The sequence below is a fragment of the Pongo abelii genome, chromosome 5 (genome assembly GCF_028885655.2).
Source record: "Pongo abelii isolate AG06213 chromosome 5, NHGRI_mPonAbe1-v2.0_pri, whole genome shotgun sequence".
NCBI classification, from domain to species: domain Eukaryota; kingdom Metazoa; phylum Chordata; class Mammalia; order Primates; family Hominidae; genus Pongo; species Pongo abelii.
In genome coordinates this window covers 24924960-24947398 of record NC_071990.2, presented here as the reverse complement: position 1 = coordinate 24947398, position 22439 = coordinate 24924960, and the positions used below count along the sequence as shown (strand labels likewise).

The following is a 22439-nucleotide window of genomic DNA, read 5'->3' as shown; positions in this document are numbered from 1 at the left end:
AAATATAAAGTAAATTAAGCATGTAACAATGATCTATGTATTTTCTTTCAAGCCTGACATTTATTTCTGTTTCCTGTTTTGATTCTGGCAGGTAGATGAACTCTATGAAGCTTATTGTATCCAGCGACGCCTCCAGGATGGTGCCAGCAAAATGAAGCAAGCCTTCGCAACATCCCCTGCCAGCAAAGCTGCCCGGGAGAGTCTGACAGAGATCAATCGGAGCTACAAGGAGTACACAGAGGTATAACTCACTAACCTGCTTAAGTTGCCGAATCCCATCTGTCCTGGTGTGAATTGTTGGTAATTGCCAAGAACAAGGGAAACAGTAACCCACAACCTCGTTCTACCCTCTAGAAAGATAGGTTTTACTGTTAGCCTAAAAAGTATGCAAGAAAGGCAATCGGTAGAATTGCTTAAAATGAATGAATAAGCTGGGAGTGGTGGCACGTGCCTGTAGTCCTAGTTACTCAAGAGGCTAAGGCAAGAGCATTGCTTGAGCCCAGGAGTTCGAGGCTGCAGTGAGCTACGATCGTGCCACTGCACTCCAGCCTGGGTGACAGAGCGAGGCCGCATCTCTAAAATAAAATAAAATGAATGCATAAGCCACATTGCCCTGACTTGTGTCATTTAAACACACTTCTAAATATTCTAGTGTAAATCGAGCCTAGTTTTATCCCTGGAAGTGGAGCAGACCCTATGGTTCAGATAGCTACACTGGATGTCAGTGTTGGATCAGTAACCCTCTGCCTACAATGTTTTTTTTAATTGTGAGAAATTTTTATCATAAAGGAGCCAAGATTAAGAACCGTGAACAGAAGTGTGCTTTCCTGGTTTCCAACTCCCTGGGGCCCAACCATCTGACATAGAGGGGTCTTCACTCCTCCTGGGGTCACCTAATACCAATGTCTTTGATGAAATGACTAAATTATTAAAGCAGCACTCCTCACTATCCCATGAGTCTTTGTTCAGGGATCAGATTTCATGAATGAAGTCATCAGCCTGTAGAGGGTCTGTTGGACAATTCCCAGAGCTGAGCATCTGTCTCAGCCCTGGGATCAGAGGGACAGCTTGGATGACTGTCAGTAGGATCCCTTTGTGTGTACACTCCCATGTTGCCTCTTGTCTAAACCAAGTTTCTCTCTTTATTTGACTTAAAGCAGGGCTTCTTTACCTAAGTTCCTCCTTTAGAATAATTTTTTTATTATTTTTTGAGAGATGGAGTCTTGATTGATCAGCTGGAGTGCAGTGGCACAATGTTGGCTCACCTCTGCCTCCCGGGTTCAAGTGATTCTCCTGCCTCAGCTTCCCAAGTACCTCTCCTGCCTCAGCTTCCCAAGTAGCTGGGACTACAGGCGTGTGCCACCATACCTAGCTAATTTTTGTATTTTTAGTAGAGACGGAGTTTTACTCTACGTTGGCCAGGCTGGTCTCGAAATCCTGACCTCAGGTGATCCACTCGCCTCTGCCTCCCAAAGTGCTGGGATTACAGGCATGAGCCACCAAGCCCGGCCTAGAATAATGTTCTTTAAATGCATAAAATAAAATACATAGGAATTGAAAAGAAGAAAATATACTGAAATACAGTTATTTCAATATCATCAGCACAGTTTTCAAAATATTTCAAAAGTCAAATATGTGACATAGTTCTATGCTGCTGCTTTATTAACACATCAAATTACAAGATCTAGTAGTGGCTCTAATAACTACTGAAACATCAAAGTAATGAAAAGTATAAATGATTTTTTTAAAAGTTATCTGCAATAAATGATGTGACATGAACATATATGTGATTTCTATCAGTGTCAAAGTCACAGGTATGGCTAATACTGCTGTGGCTTGTTTTCTACCTTCATCATACCTAAACATGTTTAATTTCAGTTAAATGATAGTGAAAATAAAGATCTGACTCTTCCTACCCTCCCCCATCTACTTTATAGACCTGCAGATTGAAAATCCCTGGTCTAGAAGCAATCCTAGTTCACGAGACCCCATTTCTACAGATCTCTGAAATCAGGAGAGCTGTTTCCAATTATAAAGGATGTTTATAGGACAAACGCAGATAACTGACGAGCAGAATGCAGAGGCTGCCTTTGTTGGCATATTTGCAGGTCATTTCAGACACAGCCACCCTTGATCAAGTGCCAGGGCATGGCATCATGACCTTGCTCACAAATTCCAAGACATAGAGTGCAATTTAAACTGCTCTAGAGAAGAAAGAAGTCTAGGACTTCTGTAGCCGCATACCTCATTTGGTATCAGGTGGTTTTATATCCTCATGGCCGGGTGCAGTGGCTTATACCTGTAATCCCAGCACTTTGGGAGGCCAAGGTGGGAGGTTCACTTGAGGTCAGGAGTTCAAGACTAGCCCGGCCAACTTAGCAAAACCCCGTCTCTACTAAAAATACAAAACTTAGCCGGGCGTGGTGGCGGGAACCTGTAATCCCAGCTACTCAGTAGGCTGAGGCAGGAGAATCACTTGAACCTGGGAGGCAGAGGATGCAGTGAGCTGAGATGGCGCTGCTACACTCCAGCCTGGGTGACAGATAGAGACTCTATCTCAAAAAAAAACAAAAAAACAAGAAAGAAATATATCCTCACATAACCACAAAAGCCAGGATTTTATTTTGATGACGGTTTAAAATGAGGATTTAACAATGCAGTCAAGGTGGTTCAGGAGCTTTTGCGTGTATAGCAATGTTCATCAGTGGCTGTGGGGGATGGGGGGGGTTGCCGGGCGGTGGGAAGAGGAAAATTTTTGACTGTGGATGTCCTCAAGACTTAACCTAGCTGCTCTCACGTTTTTCAGAGATACTGGTAGCAATCCTGACATGTATGATAGCATAGTTGATATTTCTGGAAACTGTGTTTCTTCACAGAGGTGCCCAATACTCTGAGGAAGTAAATTGGTTTATAATACTGAGGCTTTGTTTTCAAGGCTTTCAAGCTACACAGAGCTCAGACTTCAGGAAGTTTTCCCCAGCCTTGCTAGCTAGTTCAGGTAGTGAGAACTTGCAAAGGAAAAAGCAATGCCATTCTCTTTGCATCCCATGAGAGTGATCATTTGGAGCAGAACAAAGAAATATAGAAGAATCAGAACCTCTAGGCTGAGGTCCTCAGCATACAGAATTTAAATGGAAGCAATACCAGCCTGCACTAATCAAGCTGGCCATGCTTTTGTCAGTGAGGCCACCCTCGAACCCCTAGCCTTGTGGGAGGCTGGCAACTGAGGGAGAAGCCTGCAGACATCACCCTGCATCAAGCTTCAATGGAGACTGCTGCTTAGCATAGCAGAGGCAGCATCCAGATTGTAAGCTGGTCAATCAGAAGGGCCTCCCTGGGGATGGCCCGTGGCCGCAGCACTTTCCCTTTTCATTTCTAACTGCAGTTGTTCTATTTAGGTCCTCAGGTATTGAGGAAGTAGGGTGAGGGTAGTTATGTATCTAACCACATGCACAGATGGTGTTACTCCTTCTCTCTATCCTGTTCCTTCAACATCAAAGAGAAGACCCTTGTCAGACCCAAAAATAATTTTTGGGGTGCTGTGACTTTGCAGTAGGAAGTCCGCCTTACTCACTTGAGCAGAATTCAGCCCTTGTGCTCTTTTGGCCCCAAATTTTTATTAGGAAAAACTTCAAACCTATAGAAAAATTGAAAGACTAGTACATTGAACACCATATGCCTTTATCTAGATTTACCAATCGGTAATATTTGGCCATATTTGCTTTCCCTCTTTCTCATATGATCAAATCCCCCTCAAGTCATTTGTCAGATAGACATCATGACATTTCACCCCATATGTATTTTAACCTGTATCTCTTTTTAAAATTTATTTGTAATTGGCAAATAAAAACTACATATTTATGGTATACAACATGATGTTTTGAAGTGTGTATACACAGAAATATGTAATACAATGGCTAAATCAAGCCAGGGATCTCTTAATAGTAACCTATGGAATATCTACATTTCCTACATAACCGCATGCCATTACCACAACCAAGAAAATTGACAATCATCCTATAGAATTATATAACATATTGTCCATTTTCAAGTTTTCCCTATTTGGATCAATAATGTCTTTTATAACTGTTTTGATTTATTTACTTTCAAATCAGGATATTATCAAGGTTAAGCAGACTACCCCACATTCTGAATGTGTCTATTTTTGATATAACCTGACTTGCTCATCTATGCCCTAAATTTCCTGTACACTAAAAGGTGGGCTTAGACTCAGATCAAACATTTTGTCAAGAATATTTCTTAGGCTGTGCTGTGTGGAGCAAACAGGTAAATGCTTCTTGTTGTTCATGCAGTGGTTGTGCTGCTGTTCAAACGTCGTGTGCTTTGAGCTGTTGGGTGAAAGGCTAGCTCTCATGCTCATCTCCTGTCCTCTTTGCAGAATATGTGCACCATTGAAGCGGAGCTAGAGAATCTGCTGGGAGAATTCTCCATCAAGATGAAAGGTATTCTTTTCCTTGTTTAGAGAGACTAAGGAGCCGTCTCTGCAGAGCGCAGAGCTCCTTGAAGTTTGAGTGCCCATGCTATTTTTATTTTCCTTGCAAAGACGCAGTGCCACCCACTCTCAACCCACCCCACTTTTGATAGTTTACTGATGCTTCTCATCCTGAGGCTTACCTACACACACAAAAATATTATGACAGAATCTCAAACATACACAGAAGTGGAGAGAACATTATAATGAACCCCCATAAACCCATCACCTAGATGTAATAATCAGCAAGATTTTGCCACATTTGCTCCATCTCTTTGCTTTTGTTTTTCCTTTGATAAAAGAGAAGTCCTTTGATGAAATAAAACCCAGATATGTCAGTCTGCTGCTATACACTTCAGTATGCATCTCTTAAAGCATGGTGCTGTCATCTTACATAACCACGATGCCAAGTACTGTCACGTTTTCACAGCTAACAAAAATAATAAGCCTTGGTTATTAACCCATTCCATTATCAGATTTCCCCCATTGTCTCAAAAATGCCTTGTACATTTGATTAGTTCAAATTAGGATCCAAACAAGGTCCATGCATTACAATTGGTTGTTAGGTATATCTTTTAGACTTCCTTTAATCTAAAACAAACCTCTCCCCCACTTTTTTTCTTACCCTTGACTTGCTGTAGAAACCATTGTTGTACAGAATGTCCCACATTCTAGCTTGTCCGTTGGCTTCTTTGTGGTGATGTTTAAATTCTTCCTTTAGCTCCTCATGTTTCTAGCAAACTATGATATTTTATAAATCTTGGTGTTAAACCCACAGAGAATTTTTCCCCTCCCAGTGCCTTTCTGGTATTTATTCCAGAAAATTCCAAACTAGACACATTATTGAGTTATACCACAGCATCTTCAGAACAAAAACGAAGTCTGGTTTTAGAAAATAGAGCATTGCTTAGGTGCTGTCAGATTTACGACTCAGTGGCCAGGCATGGCTGTCAAATGAGCAGCCATCACAGCAAGTCAATTTCTCTTCCAAGTTTTGACCCATCTGACTGCAGCGAAGAGGGCTGGTGCTTATGCAATTCTGAGGTTTCTTAGCAGCTTGATCCCTGGGTTGCTAATGGGGATTTAATCACCCTCTTTCTACTTTCTGCAATTAAGGGAGTAAAGAAAGGAGACGTTTTTTGAAAGGGCTCCACAGGAGGGCTTCATTTTTCAATGAATCATCTAACTCAGGAGGGAAATTATTCTGTCAAGCCCTAGGCACTGACATGTGAGAGCCTGTATGAGAATACCTGGAATATAAATGACCTTGACCCTCAGCTTCCCAAATGGCTGCATGCTTCTCTTCCGGCAGATCTGGTAGGGAATCAGTTTAGTATTCAGTGTTAAATTTCAACACTTGCTTTGCTACTGAGTCTGGCATCTGTGCTTTTTTTCCATTTTTTAGGTCCATTCTCTACATTTTTGGGTCCTCACTTGAGTCAGTGGTTCCAAAATCACGCAGGTCCATAGTCCCACGGTAGGCCCTGGAATTTTTATTTTAACTTTGAGGATGATTCTATCAGCAGCCTGATCAATTCTGGAAAATAACTGCCCTGAATCAGTGTTTAGCAGAAAACCTTCCCTCTACTTCCCCCAACACTCAGACGCTACCCACACAGACTAGCACAGTCGCAGAGTCTCGAAGCCTAACGGTAATTCAAATCATGCACATCGCCTATCACTGCTAATATAAAAAATACTATATTTCTCCTATTTCTGATGCTCAGTATTATCAAATGCATCTATTTTTGGTGGGATGGTAATTTCCTGATTTTACAGATGGGAAATAGGGGCCTAGAGAGGCTAAATGATGTCCCAGGAGTCACACGTAAATTGGAGTCAGACAAGAAACTGAATTCCAGGGTTCTTTGTTCCTAATGCATTCCCACCTCTAACTCCATGTTATGAGGGAAGTTCCGAGCTGAGCAGACAATATAAACCATTGTTCAAACAATGGTCTCCCTTATGGGCAGATCCTCTCCAACCTAGCACAGAGGCACCCTGGGAGTGGGATGAGAGGAAAGGGACCACCCTGGGACCAGATCTGGAGCTTCAGGCTTGATGGTCAGTAAGGGGATGATGCTGGAGTCCCTGCCACCTACTGGGGGACCTGGCCACCCCACTACATCACAGCCCTGATGGACTGACGAACTTGCTGTTGCTCCTGCTCCTCTATCTCCCCCTCTCTCTCTTGTTCTTGCTCTCCTGCCTGATCTTCCTGAGAGTCTACCTGAACACTTGGTTTCTTCCATGAGGTTTCTCAGGCCTGAAACTGAATCTCCTTCCTCATTGATAGACTCCTGTCTCCTCCACTTTCCTCATCTAACATGCAAACTCAGAAACTACATCTGTGAAGGCTTTCAATGGTAAACACCCCAATGGAAATCTTTCTCTTCCTCCATAAAGAGAAAGGGAAACCTCATGCTGCCAAGAAATCCTATTGTCTTTGCAATTAGCTGCTTTCTCATCTGTTACTCATTCTGGTAAAAACTACTTCCAACATACATATTGACAAATGGAGACTATTTCATAATACTCTCAGACCCGGCAACCCCTAACTTCCTCGTACCACACCCTTCCTCACTTCCCTTTTTGCCCCACCCCCAACACTAGACAACAACCTTTTGGGGTAGTGACATTAAAGAGAACAGAGCAAGTACTTACTGAGTGCCTGCTATTGGCCAGGCACTTGACTGCATTCTGATGACTGGTCCCTGGCCTTCAGTTCCACATGGTCTACCAGAGAAAACAGACATATGAGGCTGTGCATTCTCATTCAATGGAACAAATGACCACCTGAACAACAGTGTGACCCAGTTTGCTGCAGAAGCAGGAGGGGAGAGGAGGAAAAGGTTGCCACTCACCTCTCTAGGTGGGGAGGGGAGCAGGAAAGAGGAAGGCATCCCAGTGTTATGTATGGTGAACAGCACCAGAATAGCATTCACCAAACAGAGGAAAGCCTGTTCAGAGGTGACAAGTAGATCGGTGTGGCTGACGTGCTTGTCAGGAGAAGAGCTATGGAGAATTAGTTGGGTCCTGATAATAAAAATCCGTGAATGCCAGGCTAAACGGAGAGTACTTAATCTGCAAACTATCAAACAGGATGGAGGTAAAGAGATGTAGTTCCTTAGAGCAAACTAGTTTTCCAAATTATTACTTTGTTCAAATTAAGTTCCAGGCAGTGTATATATCCTGGTCCTTACAGTTTCCAGTGCAGGTCAACCTTCCTGAGAAGAAAGAACCACCACTGAGCTAGTAAACTTGCATTATTTATGCCTGGTCAATAAATCAGTAAGGCCTATAATAGGAGCTCCTGACTGTATAGCTACTTGGTTGTTTGTCTTACAGTAGGAAGTGTGACTCTTGGAAGGGAAGATCATCATAGAACTGGGAAAAATGATGGAGAGCATTCTTCTGGCACAATGGTGTCTGAGCAAAGGAAGGCAGGCAAGAGTAGGCAGCTGCTGTAACACCCTCCAAACGAGGCTGTGGAGGAGTTGTTAGATCAGTAATACGTGAGCGCCATGAAACATCCAAAGGTATGACCCCTGCAAGCCCCCAGTGTGCATCCTCAGAGGTAACCCCCATGATGGTTTTTTGAGTGAAAGCTAGAAAGCTTTCATTAAGCTTTCTAGATCATGCACTGGTAATCACAAACTGTTGAGAAAACTTGCAGCTTTCTCCAACTGTGAAAATGCCAGCAGGCCCCCAGACAAGAGCCTGTAAGAAACCTGGCCAGGCCTCAAAGACAGACTGTAATTGTCATTGCCCCACTGTTAGTGCTAATTCCGTGGCCAGTACCACCAGTGGCTTACACAGCAGATAGAACTTTAAGAAGCACGGCACAAAAGCTGTTTGTGCCTGGATAGTGCCATTGTGCTACATTATTGCTACAATCAGAGGATCAGTAATGCCACTACAGCAGTTCCAAGAAATTTTGCTTAGTAACATGGGCTAAGAAGTGAAAAAAAAAACATCACTACCAAGTACCTTTCTCACATTCAGTTTTCTTCAGATATAAAATTTCTGGTAATTTTAAAGGGGGGAAAAAACTCCTTCAAAGGATTTCCCCTTTATTCACCTTTATCTAGTAACAATGTCAGATCAGTTTCTTTTCAACCAGTCTTCCATTGTAATTACATAAACAGGCAATAGATTAATCCTGAACTAATTTGCAGAGGTTTTGTTTTGTTTTTGAGACAGAGTCTCGCTGTGTCACCCAGGCTGGAATGCAGTGGCACTATCTCTATTCACTGCAACCTCTGCCTCCTGGGTTCAAGCGATTCTCATGCCTCAGCCTCCGGAGTAGCTGGGATTACAGATGCCATCACACCTGGCTAATTTTTGTATTTTTAGTAGAGACAGGGTTTCTCCATGTTGGCCAGGGTGGACACGAACTCCTGACCTCAGGTGATCCGCCCACCTCGGCCTCCCAAAGTGCTGGGATTACAGGTGTGAGCCACCATGTCCGACCAATTCGCAGAGGTTTTTAAAGAGCACTTTGGATTTTATTAGAATTAGAATGTCCAGTTTAGGATTTACAAAAGCCAGTCGATTATACTTTCTTTCAGAAGTATTTTTTTTAAAGACTAACTAAATGCTCCAGAAAGTTATTAGTGGAATACAGGCTTCTTTAATTCTGTTCTTATTTCAGTAAGTCTTTTTAAGTGGGTTGTTGTGTTATTATTAGTGAAAGCTGTTCTTAAATGTACTGGCTCCACGGGCAGGAAGGCACGGACGAGCTGGTGAGTTGCTGCCACCTACTGACAAGTGATGGTAACAGCACGTGCTTTTTTTTTAAGCATCCGGGGACCTTTTTTTGCTGTCAGTTTACCCATGCAACGTCTATCAGTCAGGTGAAAGTAGAAGCATTTCATTTAAGACTCTCAACTTACTGGTTTTTTTGCTTTGTTTTGTTTTTTGAGTCGAGTGTCTCGCTCTGTCACACAGGCTGGAGTTCAGTGGCTCACTGCCGCCTCAAACTCCTAACCTCAAGCAATCCTCCTGCCTCAGACTCCTGAGTAACTGAGACCACGGGCGCACGCCACCATGACTGGCTAATTTTTAAATTTTTTGTAGAGATAGGTTCTCACTATGTTGCCCAGGTTGGTCTCAAACTCCTGGGCTCAAGTGATCCTACTGCCTTGGCCTCCCAGAGCGCTGGGATCACAGGTGTGAGCCACCATGCCTGCCCAAGAGTCTCCAGCATACTAACAGGGCTATTCATAGAAGGCAAAACACATTGTGTGATACCATCCACAGCATCTTTATATGGGTAAAATCACGTTTAAATAAATATAAAAGCAACCCAGAATACAAAGGTTATAAATAGCAACTCAAGGAGGCTGAGGTACCAAGGGATCCATTTGTCATAGGGATGTCTTTGTGTGGGAACAGCCTAGGACTAACAGCTGTTTCTGGACCAGCTCATCAAAATTATTTCCTCAGACTGCCTCTAAAAAATCACTGGGTAAACAGGGAGGAATTGTTCGTGTCTTCTTCAATCTCTATTTAAACACTTTGAAAGTAGTACCTTCTTTTTTAAAAACATTGAGAAATATAACAATAAAATAAAATCATATATAATTGTTCCACCCAGTGTTAAGCTTTGTTAAAATTATTAAAATATCCAACCAACTTTTCTGTGTATACATGCTGCCTGCCAATGTGTGTGATCTTTTTTACATCTTTTTTCTGTATTACAAAATAAGTATATGATCTTTTTAGAAATCAAATAAAAATTACCACTTAATGACAAAATTTAATTTTCTCCTTAATTCTACCCTACCAGAGATAATTATTTTTAACAGTTTGGTATGGTTTTCTAGACTTTTTTTCCCTGGGGATCCATTTATATATAGCTGAGGTTATACTCTATGTAAAGTTTTGTGTCCTTCCTTTTTTTTTTTTTTTTTTTTTTTTTGAGACGGAGTCTCACTCTGCACCAGGCTGGAGTGCAGTGGCATGATCTCGGCTCACTGCAACCCCCGCCTCCCAGGCTCAAGCGATTCTCCTGCCTCAGCCACCCGAGTAGCTGGGATTACAGGTACCCACCACCACACCCGGCTAATTTTGTATTTTTAGTAGAGACTGGGTTTCACCATGTTGGCCAGGATGGTCTTTATCTCTTGACCTGGTGATCCACCTGCCTTGGCCTCCCAAAGTGCTGAGATTACAGGCATGAGCCACCGCACCCAGCTGCCTTTTTTCTTTTTATACTTAATATTACATTATAAATCTTGCCTTTAATTAAAAGTTCACTCCAAATATTTGTACTGAATTCTTTTTTGTTTGTTTTTTTTGGATTTTTTCTGAGATGGAGTCTCACTCTGTCACGCAGGCTTGAGTGCAGAGGCGTGATCTCTGCTCACTGCAACCTCTGCCTCTAGGGTTCGAGCGATACTCCTGCCTCAGCCCCCGAAAAGCTAGGATTACAGGCAAGCACCACCCCACCAGGCTAGTTTTTGTATTTTTAGTAGAGACAGGGTTTCTCCATGTTGGCCAGTCTGGCCTGGAACTCCTGACCACAGGTGATCTGCCCACCTCAGCCTCCTAAAGTGCTGGGATTACAGGCGTGAGCTACCACATCCAGCCTGTACTGAATTCTTAACTAGAAATCTTATAAAACTTTATTTTTTTTCCTTCAATAAATTTTTAAAGGATGAAGATTTTTACCCATTTTTACTAAACTTTTTTCGTTCCTTGAATAAAACTTTTAGTCTTTAGGCCCCTATGAATGTAAAGGGCTTTGCTTTGTGATTGGCAGGAAAACAACTTAACAGCTGACTAAAGCCAGAAACAACTGATTAAAGTAAAGCTGGGTCACTGACAAGCCTCTGTTGATGAGATTAGTTTCCTCATTTGCTATGCACATGTGACTAGCACGCCTTCCTCCCCACACCTTTATTCATGTTTGACACAGTAGACATTCAAGAAACATTGTCGAATGCACACACGCCATTCACTCAGCCTGGAAGTATCTGTACACCCATGTCCTCATTTTAATGTGGTGAAACTCTGTTTTTCAAATGCTACTTTCCTCCATGAAACTATTCTACATTAAATAAGATAGTCTCTCTTTTTTATTTTAATTATATAGTAATACATTCTCATAAAAATACAGAAAAAAGCAAAGATCTCCTTCTGTGTCTCCACTGCTGTTTGCCTCCCTGATGCGTATCAATTTACTGTGTGTTTTCTTTTTTTTTTTTTTTTTTTTTCTTTTTCAGACATAGTCTCACTCTGTTACCCAGGCTGGAGTGCAGTGGTGTAATCACGGCTCACTATAGCCTAGACCTCCTGGGCTCAAGCAATCCTCCCACCTCAGCCTCTGAGCAGCTGGGACTACAGGCATGCACCACCACACTTGGCTAATTTTTTTTTTCTTTTTAGTAGCGATGAGGTCTCACTATGTTGCCCAGGCTTGTCTTGAACTCCTGAGCTCAAGTCATCCTCCTGCCTTGGCCTCCCAAAGTGCTAGGATTATAGGCGTGAGCCACCATGCCAGCCTTGTGTATTTTCATATAGATTACGTCTTTCATTAAATAGTAGATGGCATGTACTCAATAAATAGTATTATCCTACTCTTGGATATATCATCATTACCATGCATTAATGACCTACTATGTGTTACATGCCATCGATTGTCCTTACAAACAATTCTATGACGTGGACACTGTTACCCTATTTTAAAGGTGAAGAAACTTGGGTTAAGTAAATTTTCTAGAGTAGGATAGCCGGTAGATAAACAAATTAACCTCAGGTGTAACTCCATCTTACTGCCTTCAAGTCCTTGTCTGTTTCATTTCTGTGGGCTTTAACCGTATTTTGTTCTATATCATAAGTATCCATAAAAATCTTTAATTTCTTTAATTAAAGATTATCCATAATAATCTTTAATTATTACCCCAATGCCTAGCGTAGACCCTTACATACAGCAGGCTCTCAGTAAATATCTACAAAAACAAAGAAAAAGACTGGACAAACCCAGAGTTCCTGAGATGGCCTCAGATGGTGGCCATCTAGTCTGATAAGATTTGTTTTTGCTGCTGCACCAGAAAGAGATCTCAAATCGAGCAGATCCAGTTAGACATGACTTGCTGGATGGCACAGTGGAAGAAAAGTCCTGTCTTTCTTTTGGGGGTGTATCATTTGATTGGTTGGATTGATTTTGTTTTCTTAATCACTAGCTTTGGGTAAGTAATAATCCATTTTCAGGGATTTCATAACAGTAAATTGTATCATTATCCCAGATAAAAAGGATAAAGAAAACATCAAAATGAGTCAATTGGCGGGCAGCAAGGGAAATAACTGCATGGAATCTTAACTCAAATGGGAGGCACTTAAAAATCACACATTTTAGGACAGAAAGAAAAATAGGAGACCAGATTATCTTCATGGGAATATGTTGGATAAATAAATAAATCTATCTTTATGGCCCTAATACCCTAACCCTAGAATCTACTTGGATCTTAAATTGGCCCAAGATATTCTGAGCTCTAGCTCCCCACCTTGCCCAGCCTCCCCTGCCTTGGAGACCAGCTCTTCCATCACTTCATCCAGGAATGTCTTCTTTACCGGTGATAGAAGGAATTCCCCCCAAAACAGCTGTTCCCCAGGAATGGCCCCAAAAAGTGTTATGTGAGTTTGCAAAAAGTTCTGACACTTCACTTGAATTCTTTTTAATGTGCCAGTATGTGTCTATAGAGAGGGGAAATATGTTCTACACCTCACCTTCCAATTGCTTGGTTACAGGTCTGGCTGGCTTTGCACGCCTCTGTCCTGGAGATCAATATGAAGTAAGTATTGTCTTGGTCTAGGTGCTGGAATTATGGACCTGAAGGGTAGGGACCAGTTGTCATGTCATTATTTTGCTTTTCAAGTTGTCTTTTTTTTTTAATTTTTAATTTTTAAAAACATGTTAAGCCAATGAGAAAGTCTGGAAACTGGTACAGGACTTCCCATAAACCTTGCATCTAGATTCACCACTTTGTAACATTATGCCACATTTGCTCTGTCATCATCATCATTGTTGCTGTCATTGTTACTATTATTTTGCTGAACCATTTTATTTATTTATTTACTTATTTATTTACTTATTTATTTATTTTTTATTTTGAGATGGAGTCTCGCTCTGTTGCCCAGGCTGGAGTGCAGTGGCATGATCTCAGCTCACTGCAACCTCTGCCTCCTGGATTCAAGCGATTCTCCTGCCTCAGCCTCTGGAGTAGCTGAGACTACAGGTGCGCACCACCACACCTGGCTAATTTTTTTGTATTTTTAGTAGAGACGGGGTTTCACCATGTTGGCCAGGCTGGTCTTGAACTCCTGACCTCAAGTGATTCCCCCCCACCCTTCAGCCTCCCAAAGTGCTGGGATTACAGGTGTGAGCCACCACATCCAGCCCCTGAACCATTTTAGAGCAAGATACAAACACCAGGACTCTTCATCCCTAAATTCTTCTTCTAAGAATGGAAAGGCATTCTCTCATATAGGCATTACTAAGCCCTCAACACCAGTGAGTTTAACATTGGCTCTTCAGCTAACGTCACCTGGAATTAGTCTATGTTCATATTTTGCCAGGTGTCCCAATATTGTACTAGGTAAGCAGTTTTTTTTTTTTTTTTTCCTGATCCAAGGGCCAATCCAGGATCATGGCTGATCATAAGTACCATGACTGAAGAAAAATAACATCTAGATCTTTCTTTGTAAAAATGTGCTCCAAAAAGTAAAAATAGCCTTTGTTCTTTTCCCTCTTCAAAAGGAAACTTATATAACCATTTCATCTAACATCTCCTCCAAAACCCTCTATACTCATACTTCTTAGCAGGGGGTGAGGGTGTATCTTCCCTTAAACATTAAAGCAGTCTGACCAAGGAGATATTGCACACCTTCCCCCAAGAGTATGTTGGATTTCAAAGTCCTTGCCAGCTCCATCTCCCTATCCAGAGTAAGGATGTCTTTATTTCTTGCTTCTGACTGCTAAGGGGGTTTTAGCTGATACTTCCTCATCTTGCTAAAGGAGCTGGGTTCTGTGGAGAATTAATCTCAATGGCTGCTCTATTGAAGTACAACTAACAAGAGAGAGAACTGCTTGGCATGAGTAAGCAGAAAGGCACAGTGCAATGACCTTTTACTACAGAAAACCTGTACCCTCCCTGTCTCAGACAGGCAGAACTTACTGTGCTTTAAAAGTCTCGGGCCAGGCACGGTGGCTTATGTCTGTAATCCTAGCACTTTGGGAGGTCGAGGTGGGCAGATCACCTGAGGTCAGGAGTTTGAGACCAGCCTGGCCAACATGGTGAAACCCCATCTCTACTAAAAATACAAAAATTAGCCGGGCATGGTGGCACATGCCTGTAGTCCCAGCTACTTGGGAGGCTGAGGCAGGAGAATCGCTTGAATCCTGGAGGCAGAGGTTGCATTGAGCCAAGATCACACTATTGCACTCCAGCCTGAGTGACAGAGCGAGACTCCACCTCAAAAAAAAAAAAAAAAGTCTCCTCCCCACTCATCCCCAGCTCCATTCACACCCAAGAGTAAGGGGGTGGAAGGAGAGTAAGGGAGAAGGGGAGGGCAGCAGTGGCTTTAGGTCTTTCTCTTTTTGATCTTGGTGTTCTGGTGGAGAAGGGGGGTGGCAAGTCATGAAGGCCCTTGGATGTCTCCTCTCCAGATTTTCATGAAGTATGGCCGGCAGCGGTGGAAACTGAAAGGCAAAATAGAAGTAAATGGCAAGCAGAGCTGGGATGGAGAAGAAACAGTTTTTCTGCCCCTGATAGTTGGGTTCATCTCCATCAAGGTACAGTATTGTCATTGCCTGTTGTCTTTCCTGGTGCCACGGCTGGATGATCCATTGGTGGGGCTTTTACCCGTGACCCCTGCCTGTCGCCCCTCCATCCCACAGACTTCTCTACACTACAAGTCTGTTACAAAGACAGGTGCCGTCTCATCAGAGTAAGTAAAGTCAATCTAAGATATACTTTTGAAATATCCACCTCTGGCCAAGCGTAGTGTAGTGGCTCATGCCTGTAATCCCAGCACTTTGGGAGGCTGAGGTGGGTGGATCACTTGAGCCCAGGAGGTCGAGACCAGCCTGGCCAACATGGCAAAACCCCGCCTCTACAAAAGTACAAAAATTAGCCAGATGTGGTCCATGTGCCTGTAGTTCCAGCTACTTGGGAGTCTGAGGTGGGAGGATCACTTGAGCCCAGGAAGTCAAGGCTGCAATGAGCCATGATCACACTACTGCACTATAGCCTGGGTGACAGAGAGAGACCCTGTCTCAAAAAAAGAAAGAAAGAAAAATGAAAACCCGCTTCCGATTTCAGATATGATTCTGAAAGAAATGACCAACCTAGCTCAGTAAAAAAAAGACACATTATTCTACCTTTCTCCTCTGCTGTGATGTAAGGCCTATCCCCTCCCACTCTCTCTGCTAGGTCACGGAGCTCAAAGGGCTAGCAACTCACATCCTGGTAGGTAGTGTGACCTGTGAGACCAAAGAGCTGTTTGCAGCCCGACCTCAGGTAGTGGCTGTCGACATCAATGACCTTGGCACCATCAAACTGAACCTGGAAATCACCTGGTAGTAAGTGCCTCTTCCTTTATTTCATCGTATAGAAATGTCTGATACCGGCTAGTACTATTCAAAGCTGGTGCATGGACCATCCGCATCACCAAGGAGCTTGTTAAAAAAGCAGAATCTCGGGCCCCACCCCAGAACTACTGTGTCAGAATTGCTCAGGCCCCAGAATCTGTTTAACAAGCTCCCTGGGTGAGGTGTACGCGTGTTAAAGTTGGAGAGGCCTGGGTCATGTCACCAATCTCCTCTTCTACTTCCTATTTTAAAATATTTTTTCTGTCACCTTCCTTCCCTCTCTACCTTTAAATATATAAGGGCATATGTCCTCTCAAGTAAACTAATTTGAAAGAAAACATCTGTCCAATAGGAGGTACTTTGACCTCAGGAAAATCCTGATTCTCACGGATGCTTATTCCTCTTTATCGCATAACTTCACACTGCTCTGGAAAAGTATGAGTATCCTTAGTTCCTCTGCACTGTATTTACTGAAATAGAATATCCCCAAAGGGCAAGAGATATCTTTTTTCAAAGCAATGAACTTAGAAATGGTTTTCCAAAGTCACCCGGTGAGAAAGGTCATGATAAGTTATTAACACTAGCAGCGCCAGGCGCGGTGGCTTACACCTGTAATTCCAGCACTTTGGGAGGCTGAGGCAGGTGGATCACCTGAGGTCAGGAGTTCGAGACCAGCCTGGCCAACATGGTGAAACCCCATCTCTACTAAAAATACAAAAATTAGCTGAGCATTGTGGCAGGCACCTGTAATGCCAGCTACTCAGGAGGCTGAGGCAAGAGAATCGCTTGAACCCGGGAGGCAGAGGTTGCAGTGAGCTGAGATCGTGCCATTGCACTCCAGCCTGGGCAACAAGAGCAAAACTCCATCTCCAAAAAAAAAAAAAAAACCACTAGTAGTTCACAACGTTTAATGTAATGCCCCTGGTATATTGCCGAGTAAATATGACATGTTGAGTATTCATGCTCAGGATCTCATTTACAATATAGAAAGCCAGGTGTGGAAGCAGCAAAGACACTCTTGCCTTGTCATCATCAGCACGCTTTGCCCAGCCCTTCCCTCCCCACAATCTGCAGTCATTGACGTCTCACATGCAAGATCATTCTTCTTGCTGGATAAATCGGGTGCCATGATGTTAAGCGGCATCATTGTGAACAGAATGTTATTCTCTTCCCACACAAGAGGCTCTGTGTCAACTGAAATGAGTGGGATTCTATTTTTGAGTGTTTTTTTTAGAATGGAACAATAGTCTGTCGATGTCTTATACCATTAAGGTATCTAGCCCCGCAAAATTCAGATAATTTTTATAGACTTTTCAACATCTTGTTTCGTCGAAGCAAGCATTCATAAATTTGTGTTTCTAATGTTAATGAGGAACAGGTGTATCTAAGTGTACAGATAAATTGTGCTTAGAGCTGTGATAATATTCTGGGGTCCCTTGGGTGAGTCTAGACTCAATTTTCTGCTCTTTTCTTTTATCCAGGTTTGTGTTCTGCAAACCAGTTTAGCTAAAACCAGCCCAGTTCCCACTGGTTGAGTTTACCTTTATATAATGAGGTACTCTCTTAGCCTGTGGTCTGTTGATGATAGGTGATTTTACCAAATGCGCATACATGGGGACCTGTTGTTTTGCAGTCCATTTGATGTGGAGGATATGACCGCTTCCTCAGGCGCTGGGAACAAGGCGGCAGCCCTTCAGAGGAGAATGTCCATGTACAGCCAGGGTACCCCGGAAACGCCCACCTTCAAAGACCACTCCTTCTTTGTAAGTTCAGTGTAATTTCCTGAGTAGAATCAATGCACCTGAGCCAGTGCTTGCACCCAGCATTTGAAATGCTTAAGAGACAGTGCTGGGAGTTAGTAATTCTATCAGAGGTGGTGAGCCTCCTCTGTTTTTCCTCTCTCCCTGCCCCCCTTACCTATTGCTGTGATGGTAACATGTAGATTTTTCTGAACATTCTCTAAGATCAGCCTTTTAAAGAAGTGCATATAAATAATAGCCTCCTTGTTTTAATCAAAAATGCTTGCTAAAAAGCTAACAAAACGTAGTAACCTGATTCTTCCCACTAACTCCCCCATCTTGCTTTCACTTCTGAAGAGGTGGCTGCATCCTTCCCCAGACAAGCCCAGGCGGCTGTCTGTCTTGAGTGCCTTGCAAGACACTTTCTTTGCCAAGCTGCACCGCAGCCGCTCCTTCAGTGACCTGCCCTCCCTCAGGCCGAGTCCCAAGGCCGTGCTAGAGCTCTATGTGAGTGTGGCCTGCCCGGGTATGGAGTGCTTGACTTCGGGGGCTTGTGGCATGTGTGACTCAGCATGTCTCTTGTTTTATCTTCTCTGTCTTGCTCACTGGGTAATGGTTACAGCTGTACTGTCCTTGGGGCGGGAAACTTGGTCGTGCATGTAACTGATAGAGACGCAGTTTGTCCTCTTCTAATGATCCCTGTTTTTGTGCTGTGATTTTTCTCCATTGTGGCAAAGATATCCATGGTAACAAGATTTTAAACAAGTTTAAGCCTTTCAAAAACTGGCATTCGGCCCAACGTGGTGGCTCACACCTGTAATCCCAGCACTTTGGGAGGCGGAGGTGGGCGGATCACTTGAGCTCAGGCGTTCAAGACCAGCCTGGCCAACATGGTCAAACCTTGCCTCTACTAAAAATACAAAAATTAGCTGGGAGTGGAGCCATGTGCCTGTAGTCCCAGCTACTTGGGAGGCTGAAGTGAGAGGATCGCTTGAACCCAGGAGGCAGAGGTTGCAGTGAGCCAAGATGGTGCCATTGCACTCCAGCCTGGGCAACAGCAAACTCCATCTCAAAAACAAACAAAAAAAATTGGCATTCAGGGAACTCAAAAGGATTTCAATGAATTTTACTAGAGCTACTTCTATTTGAAAGGTTCTAGTCTTAGTTTATTATAATGTTTGTTAATTCGATAACACTTTGATAAAAAGATATCCTTAATTCACAGTCAGGAATACAGTAAGTATTATATATTATACATTATGTCACCAGAGGATCCACACACACATGCACGCGCACACACATGCATGGAACATCCTGCTCTTCACAGATGTATAAAATGAAGCTTTGAGTGTCAACAGAGGAAAGGATTAAAAGTCTTTGAGTTAATAATAATAATAATTGCATCATTTTCATTGAATTAAAAAATGCAGGTGAAGGCTGAACATGGTGGCTCACACCTATAATCCCAGCACCTTGTAAGGCCAAGGCAGGTGGATGGCTTGAGCCCAGGAGTTCAAGACCAGCCTGCGCAACAAAGTGAGACCCCGTCTCTACAAAAAATTTAAAAATTACCCTGTTGTGGTGGTGCACACTTGTGGTCCCAACTACCCAGGAGACTGAAGCAGGAGGATCACTGAAGCCCAGGAGGTTGACGCTGCAGTGAGTTATGATTGCACCACTGCAGTCCAGTCTGGACAACAGAGCAAGACCTTTTCTCAAAAAAAAAAAAAAAGGGCAGGTGAAAAGGACCAGGCTAAACTCTGGTGGAGTTTTAAAGGAAAATGGGAAGAATGTATGGGGGAAATACACATGAAAACATGAACCAAAACACAAAGAGCTAACACAGCTGTACACACAACCATTAACATAACATGTATATTCATGCTCATATGCTCATGTGCTACAGGTTGAGGGTTGTGGGCGAGAGTTGGTAGAGGTTTCATGTCATAATTTAAATAAGAACAAGGTTAGAAAACAACTGGATGGCTTTCCTGATAAAGCCTTTTAGATAAATGCAAAGGTCCTCAGAGCGGCTGTTCCCATCTGACCACAGCCCACCATAAGCCCATCCCACTTTTCCACTCTCTATCCTCTGCTGGGGCCCCTTGGAGCTTCTCAGTGTCCTCCAAATGCACCACCTCCTTTCAGGAGCTCATGTCTTTGCATGTTGTTCCTTCTAGAATGCACTTCCTCCAGTTCCTGCCCCCTACCTCACCATCTTCCACACTGAGTTCCAGGATTGGCTCTTTCTCAGGCAGCAGCCACCCCCTCATTGGGGCCCTTCCCTCATGATGTCATCCCTCAGTTATAGCGTGCACACCATTGTACTGTTGTGTGCTTGTTGTTAGACTTGTCCCCTTGGTAGACTGCAAGTCCCCTTAGGCAGGGCGTCTCGATTTATTCTCACTCAATATTTGCCACTTAAGTAGGTGGAAATTGAGCTTGAGTCTTGGAGTCTCAAGAGAAATGGCTGGGAAGGACTTTGGAATTTGAATAAGAATCCTGACTACCCAATCTCCCTGCCATACCCAGTGTCTCCCACCTCCCTAGGTGCTGCCATGAGATGTGTACACAGATCAGACAAGGCTGAGTGGGACCACATGGAGGGCCCATGGGTTCTAGAAGCCTAAGGGACCCCCATGGATGAGGTCTAGGGAGAAGGCTCCAGGCATCCCTCATCCCTCCCCTAAAAGATACCTTTTATCTTTTCTAGAGACATAAGGTGTATATGAGGTGGGGGATGCAAATACGGGAGGGAAGAAACTGAAATACACAAGCTGGGAGGGGAGGAAGAGGAGCACCAGAGCCCACCACCCCAACAACATTGTGGACCACAGTTCAATAATTACTAATAGAGTAAAACATCCCCAGTTTTGGAGGTAAAGAGACTGAGCTTGTAGAGGTTACTCAAGTGTCCAGTGACACATCATTTCACTCATCCTGTGGTTAAAGTAAATCACCTTCCAACCATGCTACAATGGACAGTTTGGGTGCAACGAACTGCATGTGTCGGGATCTAGTGGCCTCAGATACAGCAGCAATGGGACCAGTGACCCGGCTGGAGGGGGACGGGGAGCTTTGTCTTCCCTTCTGCTCTTCACTGCATTTGCTGTAACGTTTTTATTTGCTGGGCTTATTCCCAGCAAATTTTGAGAATTTGTCATTTTGACAAATTATTATATATTTGACAAATATATAATTAAAACAATTATTGGCATGATACTTACCATTTATTTACTTTATTATTTAAATATTTACTTTATTTTATTTACTTTCTTTATTTACTTTATTTATTATTTAAATTTATTATTTAATAATAATTATTTAATAATTATTAATTATTTAAAAATATTAATAAATAATAAATAAATATTTAATAATAATTAAATTTATTATTTAAATTTATTTAAATATATTTACTTTGTTATTTAAATATTATTATTTAAATCATTTAAACAAATTATTTAAATTATTACCATTTATTTATTTATTACTTTATTTATTTATTATTTACTTTAAAAACCGAATCTGGGATCTAAGAAAAATTAACCATTTTGGGCCAGGCATGGTGGCTCACGCCTGTAATCCCAGCACTTTGGGAGGCTGAGGCAGGCGGATCACCTGAGGTCAGGAGTTTGAGACCACCCTGACCAACATGGCGAAACCCTGTCTCTACTAAAAAGAAAATACAAAAATTAGCTGGGGGCGTGGTGGTGCATGCCTGTAATCCTAGCTACTTGGGAGGCTGAGGCAGGAGAATCACTTGAACCCAGGAGGCCGAGGTTGCAGTGAGCTGAGATCACACCATTGCCCTCCAGCCTGGGCAACAAGAGTGAAACTCTGTCTCAAAAAAAAAAAAAAAAAAAGAAAAATTAACCATTTTGAAGGGGTTTATCTCAGTAACTCAAAAGCCCTTTCCACAGAGCAGCATTTGGCATTTAGGCATTATACACAGACCACAGCACAAGGAGAGCTGACTTAGAAATAGAAATGCCTGAATAAATGAATGATCTTGGTTACCTGGATATTTCTGGCCTCTCTCTTCAGAGTTCTGCTTCATGAAGCACAGGGCGTACCTGTGACACCACCCAGGTCTGCTTGACAGATGACTTGGTGTTTCTAGGCGGCCTGAGAGCCCTGGGTTTTGCCTCCTGCAAGATTGATGTTCCATTTATTAGTCTTTTCCTTTTATTTCTAGAGAAGCTATGCAAATGTATGGCTGGCCTTGAATTATTTATGGCATGGTTACTAAATTAATAAAACATTTTCCAGAGCTTGGGATTTGTGGGCAGAGATTTTCAAAAAAATAATTTTTGAGAATTGAAGCAGAACAAAACATCACATCTTTGGAACTAAATTGCATGGATGTTGGAAAGTTTTTTAAGATAGATGCCTAAATAGAAAAAGAAATTGGTAATGTTATTCATAACTATGGCTGCCAAATATTATGAGCTCTTGGAATTCAGAAAACAAGCCCCCTCCCCCCATGCAACCTTTTCTTTTGAAAAATATCAAACCTTGAAACTATTGCCATGAACTTTCACCTAGATTAAACAATAGAAACAGTCCTCGATGGTCTGTTTTCTTTTGCCAGACACACACACACACACAC

At 42.6% G+C, this 22439-nt stretch overlaps 2 protein-coding genes across 12 annotated transcripts in view; both read left to right on the top strand.

Moving 5' to 3' along the window:
* RIPOR2 (RHO family interacting cell polarization regulator 2) overlaps positions 1 to 22439 on the top strand; it is a 235190-nt gene that overhangs the window by 178002 nt on the left and 34749 nt on the right. For 10 of the 11 annotated variants that reach the window (XM_054557293.2, XM_002816491.6, XM_054557294.2 and 7 more), the window contains exons 7-12: positions 92 to 241; positions 4400 to 4463; positions 13247 to 13290; positions 15165 to 15290; positions 15931 to 16079; positions 17722 to 17851. In XM_054557293.2, the coding sequence (XP_054413268.2) occupies positions 92 to 241; positions 4400 to 4463; positions 13247 to 13290; positions 15165 to 15290; positions 15931 to 16079; positions 17722 to 17851 (663 nt within the window). Of the gene's footprint in view, positions 1 to 91; positions 242 to 4399; positions 4464 to 13246; positions 13291 to 15164; positions 15291 to 15930; positions 16080 to 17721; positions 17852 to 18184; positions 18335 to 22439 lie in introns of all 11 variants that reach the window. The other variant, XM_054557299.2, reaches the window with a different exon arrangement.
* Positions 1 to 22439, top strand: part of CMAH (cytidine monophosphate-N-acetylneuraminic acid hydroxylase) — a 377256-nt gene that overhangs the window by 344297 nt on the left and 10520 nt on the right. The window lies entirely within an intron of this gene.